Source organism: Cygnus olor, chromosome 4 (genome assembly GCF_009769625.2).
Source record: "Cygnus olor isolate bCygOlo1 chromosome 4, bCygOlo1.pri.v2, whole genome shotgun sequence".
Lineage (NCBI taxonomy): Eukaryota > Metazoa > Chordata > Aves > Anseriformes > Anatidae > Cygnus > Cygnus olor.
Window position 1 is genome coordinate 2,464,940 of NC_049172.1, and position 18,370 is coordinate 2,483,309.

The 18,370-nt window shown below is 38.2% G+C and overlaps 1 protein-coding gene and 1 long non-coding RNA gene across 29 annotated transcripts in view; both read left to right on the forward strand.

Annotated features, from left to right (window-relative positions):
• Nucleotides 1-18,370, forward strand: part of CAMK2D (calcium/calmodulin dependent protein kinase II delta) — a 167,740-nt gene that overhangs the window by 770 nt on the left and 148,600 nt on the right. For all 28 annotated transcript variants that reach the window (XM_040554666.1, XM_040554663.1, XM_040554669.1 and 25 more), the window contains exon 2: nt 289-383. In XM_040554666.1, coding sequence (XP_040410600.1) covers nt 289-383 — 95 coding nt within the window. The remainder of the gene's footprint in view (nt 1-288; nt 384-18,370) is intronic.
• Nucleotides 391-2,261, forward strand: LOC121069030. The gene is made up of 2 exons (XR_005819210.1): nt 391-1,992; nt 2,023-2,261. It is a non-coding gene; the product is annotated as an uncharacterized LOC121069030 (long non-coding RNA).

Here is an 18,370-nt window from a genome sequence, read left to right on the forward strand (position 1 = left end):
ACCGGCACCGGGCAGCCCCCGCTGTGTGGCGGCCCCGCCGGCTGTGGACGTGGCTGCCGCCCCGCCGCGCCTCTCCGACCCGAGTTTGCCGTTGTGGTGAATAAAATCGATATCAAGCGACGCCTCAAAACGCCTCCCTTCTCTGTCTTTTCTTATTTATTTCTTATTTTTTTTAATTTTCGGCGTCACACCACTCGCTGAAATCTGTGAGAACGCTTCTGCCATCGTATCCGCAGGGAGCCCTCCTCTTCGGTGCCGCTGACACTTTGTCTGCTTCTTGGTTTGCAGAGGGGCGTTCTCGGTCGTGAGGAGATGTATGAAAATTACGACAGGACAAGAGTATGCTGCCAAAATCATCAACACCAAAAAGCTCTCGGCTAGGGGTGGGTATATTTTAACCGAGCGTTTATGGTGCCTCCTCCCCGTTTTGTGCATTCTTGTGGGAAGCGCTAAAACCGAACCAAATCATGATAATTAAAGTTATTAATTTTCATAACATGCCTTTTTTCATCCCCTGTAAGACTGTGGTTTGGCTTTTAATATTAAACGTTTTGTGGATTGACGCTGGAGGTGTGCGGTTGTTGCTGTAAAGTGTTTAATGGAAAGCTGTACAAATTCTCAAGCAATTGAAAGTAATGCACTCCTTCCTTTTTTTTATATGTAAATAGCTTGAACATCAGTCTGGAAGCATTTTGCGAACTGACTTTTTTTGGGGGGGAAATAATAAGTTTCCATTACAGCTTTTATTTTAAATGTATGTCAAAGCTCTACTGAATTCAGTGCTTCCATTGCATTTAAACATGAAAATCAAGGCCTATCTGAATCCAGGAGGAAAAGTGTAATCTACTACCATGTACTAAACTTTGTGATGAGATGCTATAGGAAGGAAATCACCATTTTATGAAATAACCCTTTGTGAACCCAACTCATTCTGATTAAGTGATACAATGTTTTACTGTTACAACCCAACAGTAATGCCTGCTACACCACATGTTTGTACTTTCCCCATAACGTGTATGTTTCCTATATATTTTCAGTGTCAGTGCATAAGTCTTTGTGATATACTTGGGGAATTACATGTGTATTGTGGGTTGTTGCTGTTGAAAGCAAGCCTCAGTTGTGATATGTCAATTCCTTGTTAAATCCACGTCAAAGTGATTGTACCAGGATGTCAGGGATTATGGATTATTCTCTGTTAACGTTATCTATGTTTTGATATGAATTTGTGGTGTGGTAAAGAACATGGAAGTGAATAAGCAAGCAATGGCACCGTGTAAACCTATGTTTATGGTCTGGTTTGCTTTTGACACAAAGGAGTCATTGCAGGTAAACAGCAGCCTGAATTAATTCATTAGATTTACACATAAAGTACCACCTATGACACTGTGGCATGTGCTGGTAACAGCATGCGCAGGGGATCTTTCAGCATCACGTTAATGCTCTTATTTTCAGCTGACGAAAGGGATGAGAAAACTTCCTTTTTACCTTTTGCTGAATTTTAGTCTTCAGATTTGTTTTCTGTTATTTTTCAAACTTAAATTGAGAATACTTCTTTGTAGAGTTACAGATTTTAAAGGAGAGAGGTTAAGAAAGTACTGATATTTGAGATCAGGTATTTTCAGAGTTTTGCTTGAAACAAATTAACCTTTTTCTTTTGTCAGAACAATAGCATGATTTGTTGAATTTTGATGCTTAAAATATATCTCTGTGGTCTGTATGATTTTATAGATCAAGGTCTCTTTCAATATGAGAAGCTGTAGCAAGATAAGCCCCAGATTACTCATGTGCCGTAGTTTTTGTGTCTAGTGGGATAAAATCTTGAAAGCTAGGCTAAATTAATATAAATGTTAAGTCTACCTTTGAATTCATCATTTGGAACGTACTACTTCTCAAGTTTCAATTTTTGTACTTCTCTGACTGTTCAGGCAGGACAAAGTTGGTCCTTGGTGTAATCCATTCATGAGTGGAAGCAAGTTGGTGAGAATTTAGCTGGTAAGATGGAATGAGGCACAACTCAAGCAGAGATTTTTCTACAGGTTTAACGTGTAAGCCCGTAAAGGAAGGGGTTATACTTTAAAGATTGATAACTGGACTGTGAAATATCCTTTCCTCTCTGAACACGTGATGCCAAGTCCATGAATACAGTGAATCCATTCCCATCTTTGTTTCACATATTTCTGGAATCTTTTTTTTTTTTAATATAATTATTCATTTACTTTGTTGAGACATCTGCTAAGCACCTTTTGAAGAACAAGCTTCGTGCAGAAGTCTTCAGATTCCTAGTAGGCAGTTCTTCAGTTGCAGAAGGTGATCACTTACAGTGCAAAAACTCCCAACATTAATAAGCCTCTAACTGTGATACCTTGCCACAGCTGGTAACAGCTATGCAGCTTTCAACTTATGTTACATTTCACCTACTATCTAAATTGTAAGTTTCATTCTGTTCCCATCTGAATTGCTTTACGATGAGGTAGCAGTTCATTTTCGTTTCATACTTCTTAGTCGAAATACAGATTATAATGTAAATCTAAACAGTTCATTGGGTGAGCTTCATCTGTGAATGGAGTTGGAGGTTCTTAGCTTGAAAATGTGCATCCAGTGTACAGGCCTGGTTCTGTGAAACTCCTCGGAGCACAATGCAAAGTTTGAGCCTTCTCGCTTGCAAGATTGAAGAAAAGCCATTTCAATGTGTGATACGGGGGAGTCAAGACTAGGGAAAACTTCATGTGGTTTTGAGATTAAAAATGATTTAATGGGAGAAAGCCCAGTCATAAAAATATATTTTTCCCTAATACTCCTTCACCCCAGCCACAAATGTTCTTAGAGATCTAGTTGTATCCTTCCACTAGTAGTCCTCCTAAACAGGAACTGAGCTCATCGTAGACTTATGCCAGTGAAGGTGTGTTCTCTTCTGTTTCCTTGCATACCTACAGGGAAACTTCAGAGTAATTGCATACAGAGGTGCAGGCTTTCGTTTTAATTTGAAGGGAAAAGGAAGCTATGCCCCCTGTTTTTGCAGAAGTAACTTCTGTGCTTTTAAATTGATGATCAGTTACTTACACCTGCTGTGTTCTGAGTTTTTCTTTACATTTGCTGAGTCAACTTAAGTATTAAATTCATGTTAGAATATCAACAGCTAGTTTTGTATCAATAGGGTATGTTCAAGACAAGATTGCATGATTTAATTATGCTGCTGATTTTGAAAAGTGTGTTTGGGGAAGTTACGTAGCATATGTTGTTTAGCCTGGAGAAGAGGAGGCTCAGGGGAGACCTCATCGCTCTCTATAGGTACCTTAAAGGAGGCTGTAGAGAGGTGGGGGTTGGTCTATTCTCCCATGTGCCTGGTGACAGGACGAGGGGGAATGGGCTAAAGTTGTGCCAGGGGAGGTTTAGGTTGGATATTAGGAAGAACTTCTTTACTGAAAGGGTTGTTAGGCATTGGAATGGGCTGCCCAGGGAAGTGGTTGAGTCGCCATCCCTGGAGGTCTTTAAAAGACGTTTAGATGTAGTCCTTAGTGATATGGTTTAGTGGAGGTCTTGTTAGTGTTAGGACAGAGGTTGGACTAGATGATCTTGGAGGTCTCTTCCAACCTAGACGATTCTGTGATTCTGTGATATCTTTGTAAAATTAAGTGCAGTAGCGAGCAAGCACACAGAAAACTTGGAATAGGGTGAAGAATGTATGCCGGTTCTGGGTTTGTTATCGTTTTGGCTGATGAAGTCATGGGAATTATCTTATGACTCAGTTTCTTAATTGTGTTGTTTTAGGCTTCTTTTTGCTTTCTACACAAGAAAAACAGCAATGTAGATAAAAGTGAACTGCGAGGTGACTTTTTCCCTATGTGGACAAAATGCAAAATAATACTCTTATTTTTTGTTATTATCTGTACACCTTTTATCTTTTTTTTGAGAGAGTGTCTTTTGGCTTTGATCCAAATAAATTTCATGAACAGACCCATTTTCTTAACATGTTTGAATCTCTTCTTCTGACTGGAAAAAAAATTCCCAAAGTGTTTGTTTCTCTAATCAGACTTGAAAAGGTCAGTTACTAATGTATTTTGAGTGGCTGTAATTTTGCCACTGCTCGTCTTCAGATTTGCTTTGTAGTGGCCAAAAGCCCCGTGCCTTTGATGGCAATCTGATGGCATCTGTGAGAAGTGGGTGATTTTCTTTTCTAGGGTGCTTCTGTAAATACTGCTTAGACACACCAGCTCTTGGATGGCTGCAGCAGAAATGTGAGCCACTTTGTTGATGGACATACGCATTAGTAAGAGCAGTGTAGGAATCAGCCAGAGGTTATCCCTTTTTGTCCGCTGCTCTCCTGATCTTTCAGGGACCAGTCTTTCCATTAGCTCCAGTGAGCTTTTGAGCTATAAGCCTTGGAGGCTTTGCTGGTTATTTATGGTTATTCCTTCTTGGTAGGAAACTTCCCAAATCGTTTCAGCATCTTCTTGTTAGTCAAAGAAGAGAGTGTTTGCTTTAAGCTGGTGGCTGCGTATGCAAGGCGTAGCCGAAGGTGACCTCCTTTGTGACAATTTGTGACCAAAAAAAAAAACAGTGACAATTGCACTTCCTTGCAACAAGCTCTCATGGGTGAGGAGGCTGAAGACCACACACACACGGTCCCCTTTGTTTCGGAAGAGTATTTTAGTGGCAGTACTGACTAATTTTGCTGTAGGAAGAGTATTTCGGTGTCTAAAGCAGTCCAAGTAGAGCACCTCATGATCCCTAAAGAGATTTAAAATACATGGGGGAAGTGAATGGCATATGAAATACACAGGGTAGTATTTTTCAGCATGTTTTTTTGTGATACAGAGAGAAAAACGTTTTTGTTGTGTCAGTAGACTAACATTTCATGGAGTCAGTCAGGTACTGTGTTAGGCAGTGCCAGATCTTGTACAGAAGGCAAGATGTATTAAGGAGAAGGCAAGATGTATTAAGGCTGCCTGTGCTCTACAGCAGAAGAAGGTAGTTTTGCATAAGCCAGCAAAGATTCCTAATCTAGCTAAAGATCTTAATCTCTGAAGCATTTACCTGTGCAAGTTTATTATAACACATGTATTTTTTTTAATGCTAATTTCCGTTCTGAAGTACACTTGAAGTTATTCCCACACATACAGTACGCTCCTTGAGGGTATTTGGTTGCCTGTGAAGCACATTTCAGCTTTGTGAGAGCAAGAATTCCAGTCTGTCAGGTTAATTGCATGTCAAGTAGCTGTATGGTCGCTTTCCTCCACATATTAAAAGTACGTTTTACATGCTTTTCCATAGTATCTAAGTCTTACCTACTGATGCTGTTGCCTTTTGTTAGTGCTGGTGCTCTTTCCATCTTTCAGCTTAGTCACCACGTTCTTTTCAGTCTGACATAGATCTTTTGACTTAATGTGGATACATTTATGTGTTTACCTGCAAGTATTTGTTTCAATTGTGGATTACAGTAATGTACCAGTCTAGTGGCTCTCTTGTTGTTAAACAGGTATTCTGTTTTAAAGGTCTGGAGCTTTTGCTATTTCTTGCTTTTAGTGGAAATCTGAAGAGCTTTCAAATACTGATACAAATGAGGACTTGGAATTAATTGTGATGAGTGTTAGTTGGTAGAAAATTATTCTAACAGTTTACTCTAGATTTCAAATTAATTTTTTCTGGTAGTTGATAGATAAATTACCCATAGCAAATATATAATTTCTATAATATCAATTCTCTTTTTCTTTGCAAAGCATTCATTTTCTCTCTCTCAGGAAAGGAGATTCTTTTTATAGCTCATACGCTGATGGGCTTTAAATAAATTGCATTAGAACTTAAAGATGCATGTATCGCTCTTGTTAACCTTACAGCTTGTTGCTGCTGTTCATACTGGGAGGTATGTACTCAAAAAGGTGAAAACTGCAGTGTGTACTTTAAAAGACTCCCAGGTGTAGGGAGGTGGGGTGAGAGGGGGGGAGTTCTAGTACGCTATAGTGCTGTTCTCCTCGCACACGTTACAGAAATGTCCTCAACATGCAGCTTTGCAATTTGAAGTGAAACTCTAAAAACAATGTTTACAGATCACTTTCACGCGTTTCAATTTTTAGGTTAGCTATTGACTGCAATGGAAACATGATACAAACCCAATATGTAAAATAACTCGGGGGGAAGCAGAGGGAGTTAAAGGCATTGGCATCATCTATCAAGAGTTTGACCAAGCTCAATAGGGAAGAAAAAAAGGAGAGTTTTTTCTGTTCCAACTCACAAGATTATTAAACATGCCTATAATTATGAATCAGCTGAATGCATCTGCCCTCTTGGGAGCTTCCCATTTTCTTTCATTGTGTTTCATCACTGCTTTGGCCTGGACCCTCTCTCTGCTTTTAGATCTCTTCCACTGAAATGTTAATAACGAAGGATTTCTCTGGAATTTATTTGGCTACCTCTTTCATCCCATTTTCTGTTAAAAGTTGTCAATTCTGGCACTGACGTGTGCCTCTACTTTGTATGTTCATTTACTGCAAACTAAAGATTTAACTGCGTGTCTGAATAGCTGCACTTTCAGAACTGCTTCTCGTTCCTTTTGTTAGGAGATGGAGGAGAGCTAGACATAGGGGGAAAATATGGACTGAATGCCTTCACTCAGCTACCGTACCTCCGTTCAGATTTTGAAACCTGAGTAGTTCTGGGGTGTGGGGTTTTTTCATCTTTTTTTTTTTCTCCTTTCTCCTGGTCTGAGAGAAACTGTATTCTCTGGAAGTGTTTTGTGACTTTTCTCCAAATTGTACTTCCAAATTAAATATTTTGGTCAAAGATGAAAACGAGGAAATAAGCAGAATGGTAAACACTTCACCTTTATTGTTCTGTTTGTTTGCAAATAAGATTGTACGTAGAAAACGTTGGTTTATGTGTACTGCAATTGGAAACCACAGGTCAGCTGAGGTATTTAAGTGACTTACATCTGTCGTTATTGACAGCAACTTAGAAATATGCTGGTTTCTGGAAGATCTGAGACAGAATTTCAAATATTTTGCTTTAGAAATGTAAATACTGCCAAGATACTGCTTTTCATGTCAGTGTCCTTCATTTGACCTCTTTAGAAACGTAGGCCACAGTGTTTCAGTGGGTTTATCTATGTCAGGGTACAGCTTCCTCCTTCAGATAAGTTTATTGCACATTTGTCAAACGCTTTGTAAGGATAATGTGGGGATTTTAAAATGTTATCTGAAAAGCATAACTTACCTGTTGATTGAAAAATTTAATAGAGAACAAAAAACAAACTTAAAGATAGGAGCTCCTTTTGTTAAATTGTTTATTAAAAAGAATTATGCCTTGAATTTGAAGAAACATCTGCTATGTCTTGGAGAGACACAGGAATCCAATCTGTCTGTTTATTCCTCTATGTGTAGAGTTCTGTGTATGTCTTCATGTGCATGTTTGTGCAAACTCCTTCACTGTTTAATCCTAGCATTATGAGAAATGTCTTGTGCATGGTTATTGGAGAGAGTGGAGAATCTGTGTGATGTGGTTTTGGTATTTTCTTCCAGGAGAGGTAGTTGTGCTGTTATCCAGTATAGTTCTCTGTTATCAGCTTGTAAAATTCACTGAGTTTCGGTTGTTTGAATTGTAAAACTTCTCTTAAAGTTTTGCAGCCCCATTAATTTCCGTTGCACTTGATTGGAAGCTGCTGGGTTTATGCTGCTCAAGTGAGAATTTACTCAGTTTCTTTTGAATATGTTGCTTCTATACATGCCACAGGTTAAAAACATGAGCTATAGCCAAGAGTAATACACAGCAGGAAGAGAAGGAATTTAATCAAATTTGCAAATATATCTTATACCTGATTTAGCTTTTATCCTGATCCAGGGCCTCTTTAGTGGAATTTGAGAAGCATAAATTGTGCTACAGCATGTATTTCTTTTTGTAATTAGGTTTTTAAAGTCTGGAGAATGGCAGTTAATATGCCGAACAAGCTATCACAGATCAGTCCGTGCAGCTGTTTGTTTAGGTTGGTTGTATTTAATAGAAAGTAACTTTTCCTGTCTAATGATTTCACGTAGGGTTTATTACATGAATTCCTGACCTGCTGTAAGTAGCAAGTATTTCACAGGAAGCTGGGAGAATAAGGTATGCAGGCTTAAAAAAAATAATTAAAAAGTAACAATATATTTAATAATGGGAACGTGCTGCTGTGGATATTTGTTGGTCAGGATGAAACATTTCATCTTGTTATAGGAGGCGTCTTTTTATGCTTACAACTCTTTATTTTTACAACTACCCAAGAGTTTATATACTGCTACAAGAAGCTAACATCTTTGTGATGCTTTCCAAGAGAAATGTCTGGCATCCATAAAAACAGAATTAATTTATGTTTTGGCAGTCTCTTTCACCTTGAATGTAGAGCACGCTTGTTGAAAAAGTTAATGACTTGCCATGTGGTTTCTTTTGATCAGTTACAGCCAAATCAGTCAATTGGGTTGTCAGGGGGACAGCCTTCCCCTCATCCCAAATGCTCTCTTCGTGTCACTTTTTATTCTGCCAACACGTGGTTGGCAGGGCAGTTGAAAGGATGGCTGCAGTTACGTACAAGCAAATAAGTGTAGAACTATACATCCTTAGTCAGAGATTTTTAGATGCAAAATTGAAAATTTCAGCACCTGATCTATAAGCAAAAAAAAAAAAAAGATGGGGTGAACTGAATACTTGCTGGATTGAGAGAGCACGTGTGTGAATTTTGGCAGGTGCGAGATAGACTGAAGAATATATCAAACCCTGATAGGAAAGTTGGTTCAGGGTTGTTTTGTGTGTTGGCTGCAGGCAGTGTTCAGAACAACTCATCCAGCCTGGTGGCCAGCAGCTCTCCTTACCTTGGAGACCATTAAAGACACACACCTAGATTTGTACAGCATTAGGGGCAGTGCTCTGTGTCATGTGGCAGAAGGTGGTTTTCTCCTTGTTTTCCTGTCCCTGTGCTGCAAAGAACAGCGTACCTTGTCCAGGGAGGAAGATTAACAGCCCTCAGTGTAAGTGGAAAGGATAACACACCTCTGCTGCAAAGTTTCATCATCTCAACACGTGAGAGGAAGAGAAACATAAACCTGCAGTGTTCAAAGCTCGTGTTTGTAGCAAGAAATCTATTGCATGTGTTTTCAGAACTTTGTTCCTGATTTAATTATAGTCAGGAACTGCTTCTGCTTACTTGTAAATTTTCCGCAATGTGAATGCAAGTGTTGCAGCAACAGTCACGTTGCATATTCATGTAGCTGCATGAACAGATGGGGTTCCTACATAATATCCATATTTGACATTCTGATGGGATTTGCCAAGCCTAAGCTTTCATTTAAATTTTAACCTCTTGAAGAGAGAGGTTTGTGATTTAATCAGTCAAGGGAGGCCTTGAAGTTATTTGTATTGCGTAGCAGATTTCAAGCCAGTGATTAGGTATGGTTTTGATTTGGGAGACTCGCTGTAAGAATGGTTTTAACAGGCTGTTGCTCACTAGAATAAATAGTCACCAAATTCAGAGGTTTCTTGCAAACCCATATTCATTTGGCTGATTATATTCATATCCTTCAGTACGTGAAGACAGATTTTATATTCAATTAAAACATCAAGCAGCATTGTCAGAGTTCTGTTGCTGTGGTGCTGCATTGCAGGGAAGACTTTGAACTACAGGGCAGATGACCTTGCCTTTCTCTTGGGGCAGCTCCGGGTGCTGCTGAATGTTGGTTTTTAAAACTGGGTTAAAGACTTTTTTTCCCACCTTCTTTTATAGAAAGATGTCAAAAATATTAAGCGCTTCCAAGATGTAAAGAGATTGCAGAAAACAGCCCTCAAAACTATATGCTCCGGTTATTTATGAAACACTAGAGCCTAGAAAATATAAATATCATATTCTTGGTGCTTTTTGTACAGTGTATACTGCTTTTAAAATTAAAAACTGAAACTCAGGTGTAAGGTAGATTGATTAGTACATGCCTTCTTTATGCAGCATGGACAGCTATGAAATAGTGATTAGGATTGCATTGATGTATGCACATGGGATTCAATGCCCTTCTGATCATGACATAAGAAAGCATTTTTTCCAAGGCTCTTTTTAGTATCACTATCCCAAAAGGGAAGGGGGAAAAAAAGTTTTTTCTGTTAAATTTCTGCATCTTTCCACAGTGCTCTTGCTGATACTCCTCATTTATAATTAGTAAATTTTAGCACGTTAAGAACATTTCTTGTTGCTCACTCCAGAAGGAAGGGAAAAGGAAGAAAAAAAAAAGCCAGTGGTACAGGGGTGTGTACTTTAGATGCAGAGAAAGATCCAGCAGAACTTGGCAGACCTTATGTGTACCCAGGCAGCTTGTTTGCTGTAGGAAAATGTTTCATGCTAAAAGACTTACTAACTAATGTAATTTTACTTGTAATGAGGGTAAGAATAGATGTCTTCAAATTTTTGTTTATTTGTGGCTAATATGATTTATCTATCTAAATTAAGTAATAAATTGCTTTCAATGTCATGTTAATCAAAACATGTATGCTAATGAGATTCATTTTCCCAGAGTAGAAGATGCTTATGTGTGTTCCATCCGTCTTCCTAGGAGATGTGCATTAACCTTTCACATTTTTGGGGGGTCAGGTTGGTAACCCAGCTAGCCTTGTGTACGAATAGTGGTAAGCTCAATAGGTATCAGAGATGGTTTGGGGAAGACGTCAGGGGCATGGACAAGGACCTACAAAACGAGTGTTTTTCTAATCTGTAACAGGCAGAGGGAGGCTTTTTAGTTGTTAGATCTCAACAGCTTTCACACTCCTTCAAGTACAGAATAGTGGAAAAAACATCTATTTTATCCACTATAAATATGATTGATTTTTCTCCATCCCCAACTGTCTTTTTGCTTAAACTGAATGAGGCTGGAAGAAAGTTTTGAATGGTAGGAATTGGTCATTTAGCAATACTCCAAATGAAAGTCCCACTTTTTTTTTTCAGATTTTTTTTTATTGGTGGTCTGTTTTTGTTTTCCCTGTTCCAAGTGACAGATTGAGTCTAGCTAAAACAGATACCTTGTACTTTCAAAGCACTTTTTTCCACAGACTTCTACAGGATAAGAAAACATGAGCATCAGACCACATGGGGCTGGAAAAAAAACAAGGAATAGAATTGAAGTGATATCTGAAGTGAAGTTGAGTCTTTCAGCAGAGTAAACCATCTCATTAAGTAATCAAGCTCTGTCTCAACTGGGGAGCTGAGGGGCTTATTCCTTTTTGCTTTGCTGAAGAGATAATTTAGTACTTCTAACTTTCAGTTAGAAGTCTTTTATAGCTCAAATGTATTCGTGGATGGTGTTTGTTGTCTGTGCCTATATTGTCCTTCAGAGAATTCTTCATCTTTCATCTGTGTATTTCTGAAGGGCTCTCTTGTTTCCATTCTTTCTTTCCTTAACAGCCGCTTTGCTTTAGCTTCCTGCTGTAGGATAGACTTGCCATTTCCGGAGCCATTCTTTTTACATGTGCTCTGTTCTACGCTAACTTCTGTGTACGGATATTTGGAACAGGGGGTTGGAGTTGACTTCGTGTATGTATTCAGGTGAGGTCTCATGAGTGGCTTGAGTAATCGCCTGTATCTCCATGGGAGAATCTTGTCTGGTAAATGCCAGGACTTGTGTTCACAGATGCATTTGGCAGATGTACCTTGGTGGTGCTTTGCGTCATTCTCCTGGTTTAGGGATTCCTTGTCGTTCATCTCTTTTCCCCTGAAGCTGATGAGCGCTCCCCATAATAGCACAATGTTTAGTCCCCAGAATACGAACTGATGGTCTGAGCTTCTTGCTATTGAATTTTCTCCCACTTCTTATGATTTCAGTCTTTGGATTAATCCAGTTCCTACTGTGTGTTATTGTGGTACTTCTTTTTGCAGTTGTTGTGCTTGTTCACCTTAGTAATGGAGCATACAGAATGTTAAGGTGGATTCAGAGATTTGTATTTGTAGGAACTTTTTTAGCAATTTCACTTCAGTGTTCCCTTTCATCACCATGCTTTCTGTCACCCCTTTTACCAGTTACCAAGAGTTGCTTTGAAATTGGTGGGAAATCTCCTTTTTCACTAATCCCTAGATTTCACATTTTCTTTTTTCTACATTTTAAGGAATTGACCCTTGCAGGAGTCATTGATTCTTGCTTGGAAAATCCACAGAATGTTTTAAATGGCTTCCTGTACACAACAGGTAACTGATATGCATTGATGTAGGTAGATGCTTTAAAAAAAAAAAAAAAAAATTATGCTATTTCTCAAGATCATGAGTATTTGAGAGCTAGGTCAAAAACTAGTTCTTTCCATCACAGAAATGTTATTCAGTTTCTGACACAATAGCTTTCTACAGGCTGCCATTACTTTCACCTCTGTGCAAGGTCGAGTGGAAACTGCTATGAAAATAGCTACATGAAATGAAGCTAAATTGGGAATAGTTTTTGTTGAGCGTTGACTTCTGTTTCTGCAACCACAGATGCTCATCTGTTTAACATAACAGCTGAAGAACATGAAGACAAACTCTGTAAATATACTTAAGACAGCATAGTTTTTATTTTTTAAAGAAAAAAGTTGTCTTGATTCACACCCTAAATTGAAACTTAATTTCAAAGTGTTGCTAATTGTTGAATGGTTCAGTCAATAAAATGTAGTGTGTAAAAAATGCCTAATTAGCCCAGTGTGGATTTTAAGGTGTGGGGTTTTGGTGGGATTTTTTCCTTTTTTTTTTTTTTGAGTGCATTGCATGTCCATTATTTTCTTAGAAGTAACACTGCTGGAGTGTTCGCTCAGAGCGGGGCTGGCAGAGATTGGGCCAAGTGAGGCACCTCACTGCCCTCTACTTCCCATGGGAGCTGGCCGCTTAGTGTCAGTTCCAGCTCTAGCATAAAATATACCTAGAGCTTCTGACAAGTGAGCTAGTTAGCTGGTTATAAAAGTTTGAACTGTGGTGGTGATTTTTTTTTTTTGAACAGAAATGTTTATTGTAATTGTATCAAGGCTCTGCAATTTGATCTTGTAAGTAAGGTAGTTTTATGTAAATGAACCAGGGTGTGTGTTTAGCAATAGAGATCAACGTGAGACTAACATAATATTGTTAACGTGTAAGCATTCATGACATCGGTGCTTGGGTTGCATATGTCACATTTACTTTCCTATACAGAAAAAGTCTTTTTATTAAAAGCTATGAAACAAGTTTTCAAACAAAAAAATATTTAGTAATAACAAACTTGAAGGCTTCACATAAAGTGATATTAAAGTGATACGCTGTTTGCTTTTTTTTAAGCTTGAATAACTTTTATTTTTAATATGGGATGTATGTATTTAAATGGATGGAGTATTAAGCTTACTTGCTTTTGTAAATATTTATAGGTCAATTGATTTCAGTTTCTAGTAGTAGAAGAGTGATTCCCTTGACATTGGGTTTGTTGTCTAATAAATCTAATAATAATGATGCTAGACATTAAAAAGCAAAACAACCAACTCCCATTATTTTCGGTAAAATGTTTTGATTAGTCTGTTGAGATTCTCACTGTCCCAGATGATCCTTATAGAGGAGGAGGAAGGGAAAGAGATCTGTACAAAGACTAATGTTTCCTTGTAGGACATGTTACAAGCTACAGGACGTAGTTTTACGGATGGGGAAAAAAGGAGAGTAGCTTGATTGCAGTATCGAAATACAAAACAGAGCTGTGAAACAAGCCTATGGTGATTTAGAATTAGCACTGAGTCCTTTAGTAACCAAGTAATTGTTAATATTACCAGACCTTGAGAGCAAAACAGTGAATTGAACCAGATCCATATTCTTTACATCTCTTAAGTATTGAGCAGACCATGCAAATTCTGCGTATAAAACAGGACTGTGGGAATGTGAGCAAAGCTATATACCTAATTTCATTATATGTGAAAGTCTTAGTAACTCACTGAAGGTCAGTTATCTAAAATTGACCTAACTGAATCCAGTATTTCATAGCACAGTTACTGAATAATCTGGGCTGTGACTGGAAGGAAAAAAGTTTCTTTTTGGTTGTATTAGTGTATTTTCAGCATAAGAATATATACAACACCTACCAATTTACTCAAAACAGCCCCCAAAATCAAGGGAGGTGTGTAAAACAAACCAACCTGCAGAAATTGTTTATTAAGCAGGCTTTGTCAACTCCTTTGGGAATTCTACTGCTAGTTTTTACCCAGAAGGTTCACTAGGTTTTCATGCCACTGATACGTAGCTATATAAAACTATCCATGTGAATTTTAGATATTTGCAGAATAAACGTGCATTTGCATTTGATGTTTTAGGTAGGTCTTTGATGGTATTTTTTTTCCATGTTCTTAATGTAATGATTGTTTCTGTGCCAAGAAGAGAGTGTATGAAGGAATGCTGAAGAAGCTGTGCATGTGGCATTGGTCTAAGAACCTCAATAGACGATGTTTAAGGTAACGTGTTTTATTTTGCAACTGTGGCAGCCTTAACTGCATGCAGTCAGGAAATTGCACTCATGGGCAATAATTTTCTTCAAGTGCTGTAACCTGATCATGTTTAGTCTAGTACCTGTATCCTTAGCAACTTCTGGTGAGGTAATAAAAGGATACAGATAGTTTCAGATTCTGTGCTATTCATACATCCTTCTCGGGCAAACTTATTCTACTGATTTTGTTAAGGTGTTAAATAGCTCCTAGTTTGAGAACCATGGTTTGCAGGTATCCCATGCTTGAAAAGGCTTATAAAGTAGTCCTCTGAGCTTGGCATTTCCAGGTTTGGTGTTTTGTTGTTATGGTTTTTGTTTGGTTTTGGATTGAAATTGTTACTAAACCTCTATGAGGTGGGGCCCTTATAACCTCATTACAAGGTAATCTGATTACTTTATACCCTGTCTTTTTCCTGTTTTTCCTTGAAGTATTTTCCTTTTCTGTGTTAGAAAAGATCTTGTAGTTAGTGTCAGAAAAGCCTTATTTAAAATAAATGTTTACGTGAATTTTACATGCTTAGGTTTGGATATATTTCAATTCTTGCATATGTTATGACTAAAATAATTTCAGGTACAGCATTTAAGCACCTTAAACGTGCAGTTAGTAACACTGCAAATTGTATGCTTATACCAGAACTCTTACAGTTGTAGAACTAACTACCAGTGTGTTTCTGAATTTAGATTTACTGTGTTTTTATTTAACACTCATTCCTTGAACTCAAGTCTGCGCTAATACTGTAAAGTTAGCCTTAGCATGTGCCAGTGTTTTCTGAAGGTCAGTTTTCTTTCATGGTCACATTTGCCCATTCTTAACAGAAATCCATGCTGCTTAAATTTTAATTCTTCTTTCTGTATTTGTTTTAACCTATCCCTGATTATATCAAAACAGTATGTGTGGCCAACTGGGATCTGTTGGTGTCCTGAGGGCTCTTCTGTTTTACAGTGTGTGAGTATGGGCTACGTTTCAGATAGATGAGGCCTTGTTAAAAGGGAGCATTGGCATGATGGGTAGTGATCACCAAGAGAGAAAATCTTTGTGTTTTTTTTTTTATGGAATTGAGTATCTGGGGGTGGGGGGGAAGCAGGTCATTTTATCTGGAAAATGTGATGGTTATTTAACCTGTTTCTTTGGCAATTTTGCTTTTTCAAGAAGAGAAAATATTATTCTAGCATCCCATTATCTGGTCATTCTAGCATGTGAGCTAAAGAAAACTGCACTGAGGAGAAAAAACATCTGCTGCTTGTATTCTGTAGTAAGCTATTGAAGGTTTATCTTGAAAGATCTCACATCAAATATAAAGCAGAATAAGACTTTGTAATATTATATAACTTTCACTTGTATGTTTACGGTGATACCTTTACCTTATTAGAATGGGAAGACTTTTCAGGTTTTTGTGAGACTTCCTCTGAGACAGCTGAATAAGGTGGTTTGTCACTACTTCATATTAAATAAAGTAATATTCTGAGGTGTATTGCTGAGTGCTGAGAATTGCAAATGCACTTGAAGTTTTCCTTAATGACTAAGCTTATTTGCTTAATATAAAAATGAAAGGCTGCGCAGGAGTGAGCGATGTTGTCAAACCTGTCATCAGGTTCTCAGATGTACTTGTAACGTTCTTCCTTTAATTGACTTGGAAATCTGAAAAGGTTGATGATAAAAGGGGAAAAGCCGTTTTTAAAGATGGTGAAAAAATTTAGCTCTGTGCAAAGGCCTAAGCAATTAGTTACAGATTTGTTGCCTGCTTATAGCATTTTATTGGGCTCTGAAATGCTGTGTGTAATTGAAACATCAACCTTTGTCACTTTATTTAGTTTTAGCCAAAAAAAGAAAAGCAACCAAACCAAGAATACTGAAAAGTTTACAACCCTTTGAGAGTATTTGGAGGTTTAACTAAAAAAACAAATCTTCCAGTCATTTGTTTGGTCACAGTCTGTTGTCATTACCTGGAAATCACTGTTTTCCTTCTCAAAAGGAAAACAAAACAAAACAAAAAACCTCACACCCCAGGAATAAGGAAGTCTAAAATGGCAAGCATTAGTGTTTTGACAAATAGCAAGCAGTGATCCTTCCTTATAGCAGTTTGGTGACAACAGGTTTTGGGAAGAATGTGCCTTAGTGTGTTTGAAAATCAAAGAATTCAGAAATTGTAGTTTTTTGAAATCCTCTGTCTTTCTCTGCTGCAGAGGTGGTAGTTGGAAAGCTGGTGTGCAGCTGTTTAGTAAGAACTTTTAATGTCCTGATAATCATCTGTGGCAGAAGCCTGTGAACCTGTGGGAGAAGAGCAAGGTGGAAATCTGAGAGGAACCCCTGATGAGCAGCACCTTTATCTGATGGTTGCATTACAAGTTTCAGCACAATCCCCCAGTCTGTCAGGGCCCAGGGTAGGGCAGTGCAGTTGTTTACTGTGATGGCAGCTTTTTGCTGCGTTGATCACCGCTGTCATGGCCAACACTTGCTAATGCATTGATGTTGTGCTCTCGTGGTGGGCTGCTTGATGAAAACTTAATGATACATAATTCCTCCTCTGAGTTGCATTTTCCTGATTCATTTTCTCAGTAGAATTAACTCTAAAGAATAACTTGTTAAACTGTTCAATTTATGCAGTAGCACAGTGCCAAGGACAGATGGGGAAGCGATGGTATTAAAATGGCAGATGGCTGTCTTGTACCCTCTGCCAAAGAAATTACAATGAAAGATCAAATATTTCCTTTAACTTCTGATTTCTGATGCTTCTTTTAGGAAATAGCATGTTTTATTTTTCAGTCTTGTGTGCTTCTACAGTGACCACCCCTTAAACATCAGGAGCTAAATCAGAGAATTGTTCCTGGGAAGACTACAAAGATTCGAAGTACGGTGGGCTGATTTAAGAACTGTCTTCTGTCTCTTTATGATGAGCAAATGATTCAAATAATGTCAGTAATTCTGTTGGTATGTTTGTAACTCTGCATCCTGGGCCAAAACAAGCAGAGGATTTTGAGGGTGATACCTTCAACCAGCCTAGGCTGAAATTCAGGGAGAGTTCGAGTTGGTCAGGACTTGTGGATGAAATCTGTACTGTGATGTTGGCAGGCAACGATCTGTAAAATAGCCATTTCTGTCCCTTTCTAAAAATGTGCATCTAATAATTGATTGTGCTGTTTTTTTCAAATTTGGAATGTCGTTGCACTAGCAGTGATCACTAAAAGTAGTCTTAGTGTTTTATTCCCACTAACATAGGAGCCGATAGGAAAACAGCATTGCTGCCACTCATCTAGGCAATGTAGAGCCAAATGAAAATAGCGTTAGTTGTTCTGATTAGTAGAGCTTCAGTGATTCTAGTAAGTGGATGATGGAAAGAGCTTCCAGAAGGTCTACTCAGAACTCCCTTGTCATTTTCCTTTACACCTAGTGCTAAGTACAGTTTGTCTTGCATGGGTAATGTGGGCTCTGAGAATAGTTCCACAAGTAGCCTTGTCAGGTAACCGTTTGGTTCTTACAAAACCAACTTGATGCATTTAAAATAACACTTGAAACTCTGTAATATGCTTCCATGATCTAGTAATTGCAATGGAGGTTTCACCTAGATCTTGTTTACACTTGGAAATGGACAGCAACACCTTTTTTGCTATCCTAAAGAGGGAGAAAGTTCTTTTGCAGACTATATTTATGTATTTAGAAGCTGGTTCACCTTCCTGGGGTGGAGATTTTTGCCAGTGTATAAAGCTTTCTCTTTATGAGGTATGTTCTTTGAGTAAATCTCCAATGTCTTATATTCTAGTGTAAATCACACAGCTCTGTTAGATGGACGATTGTTGCGGTGGTGTTCTTTGTTCTCGTTGAGGTCATGTTGGTAGATTTGAAATAAGACATCTGATTTATTTTATGTAGTGATCAAATTAGAAGTAATTGTCCCCAGGGACACCTCTTCACCAAAATCTGATCTAGA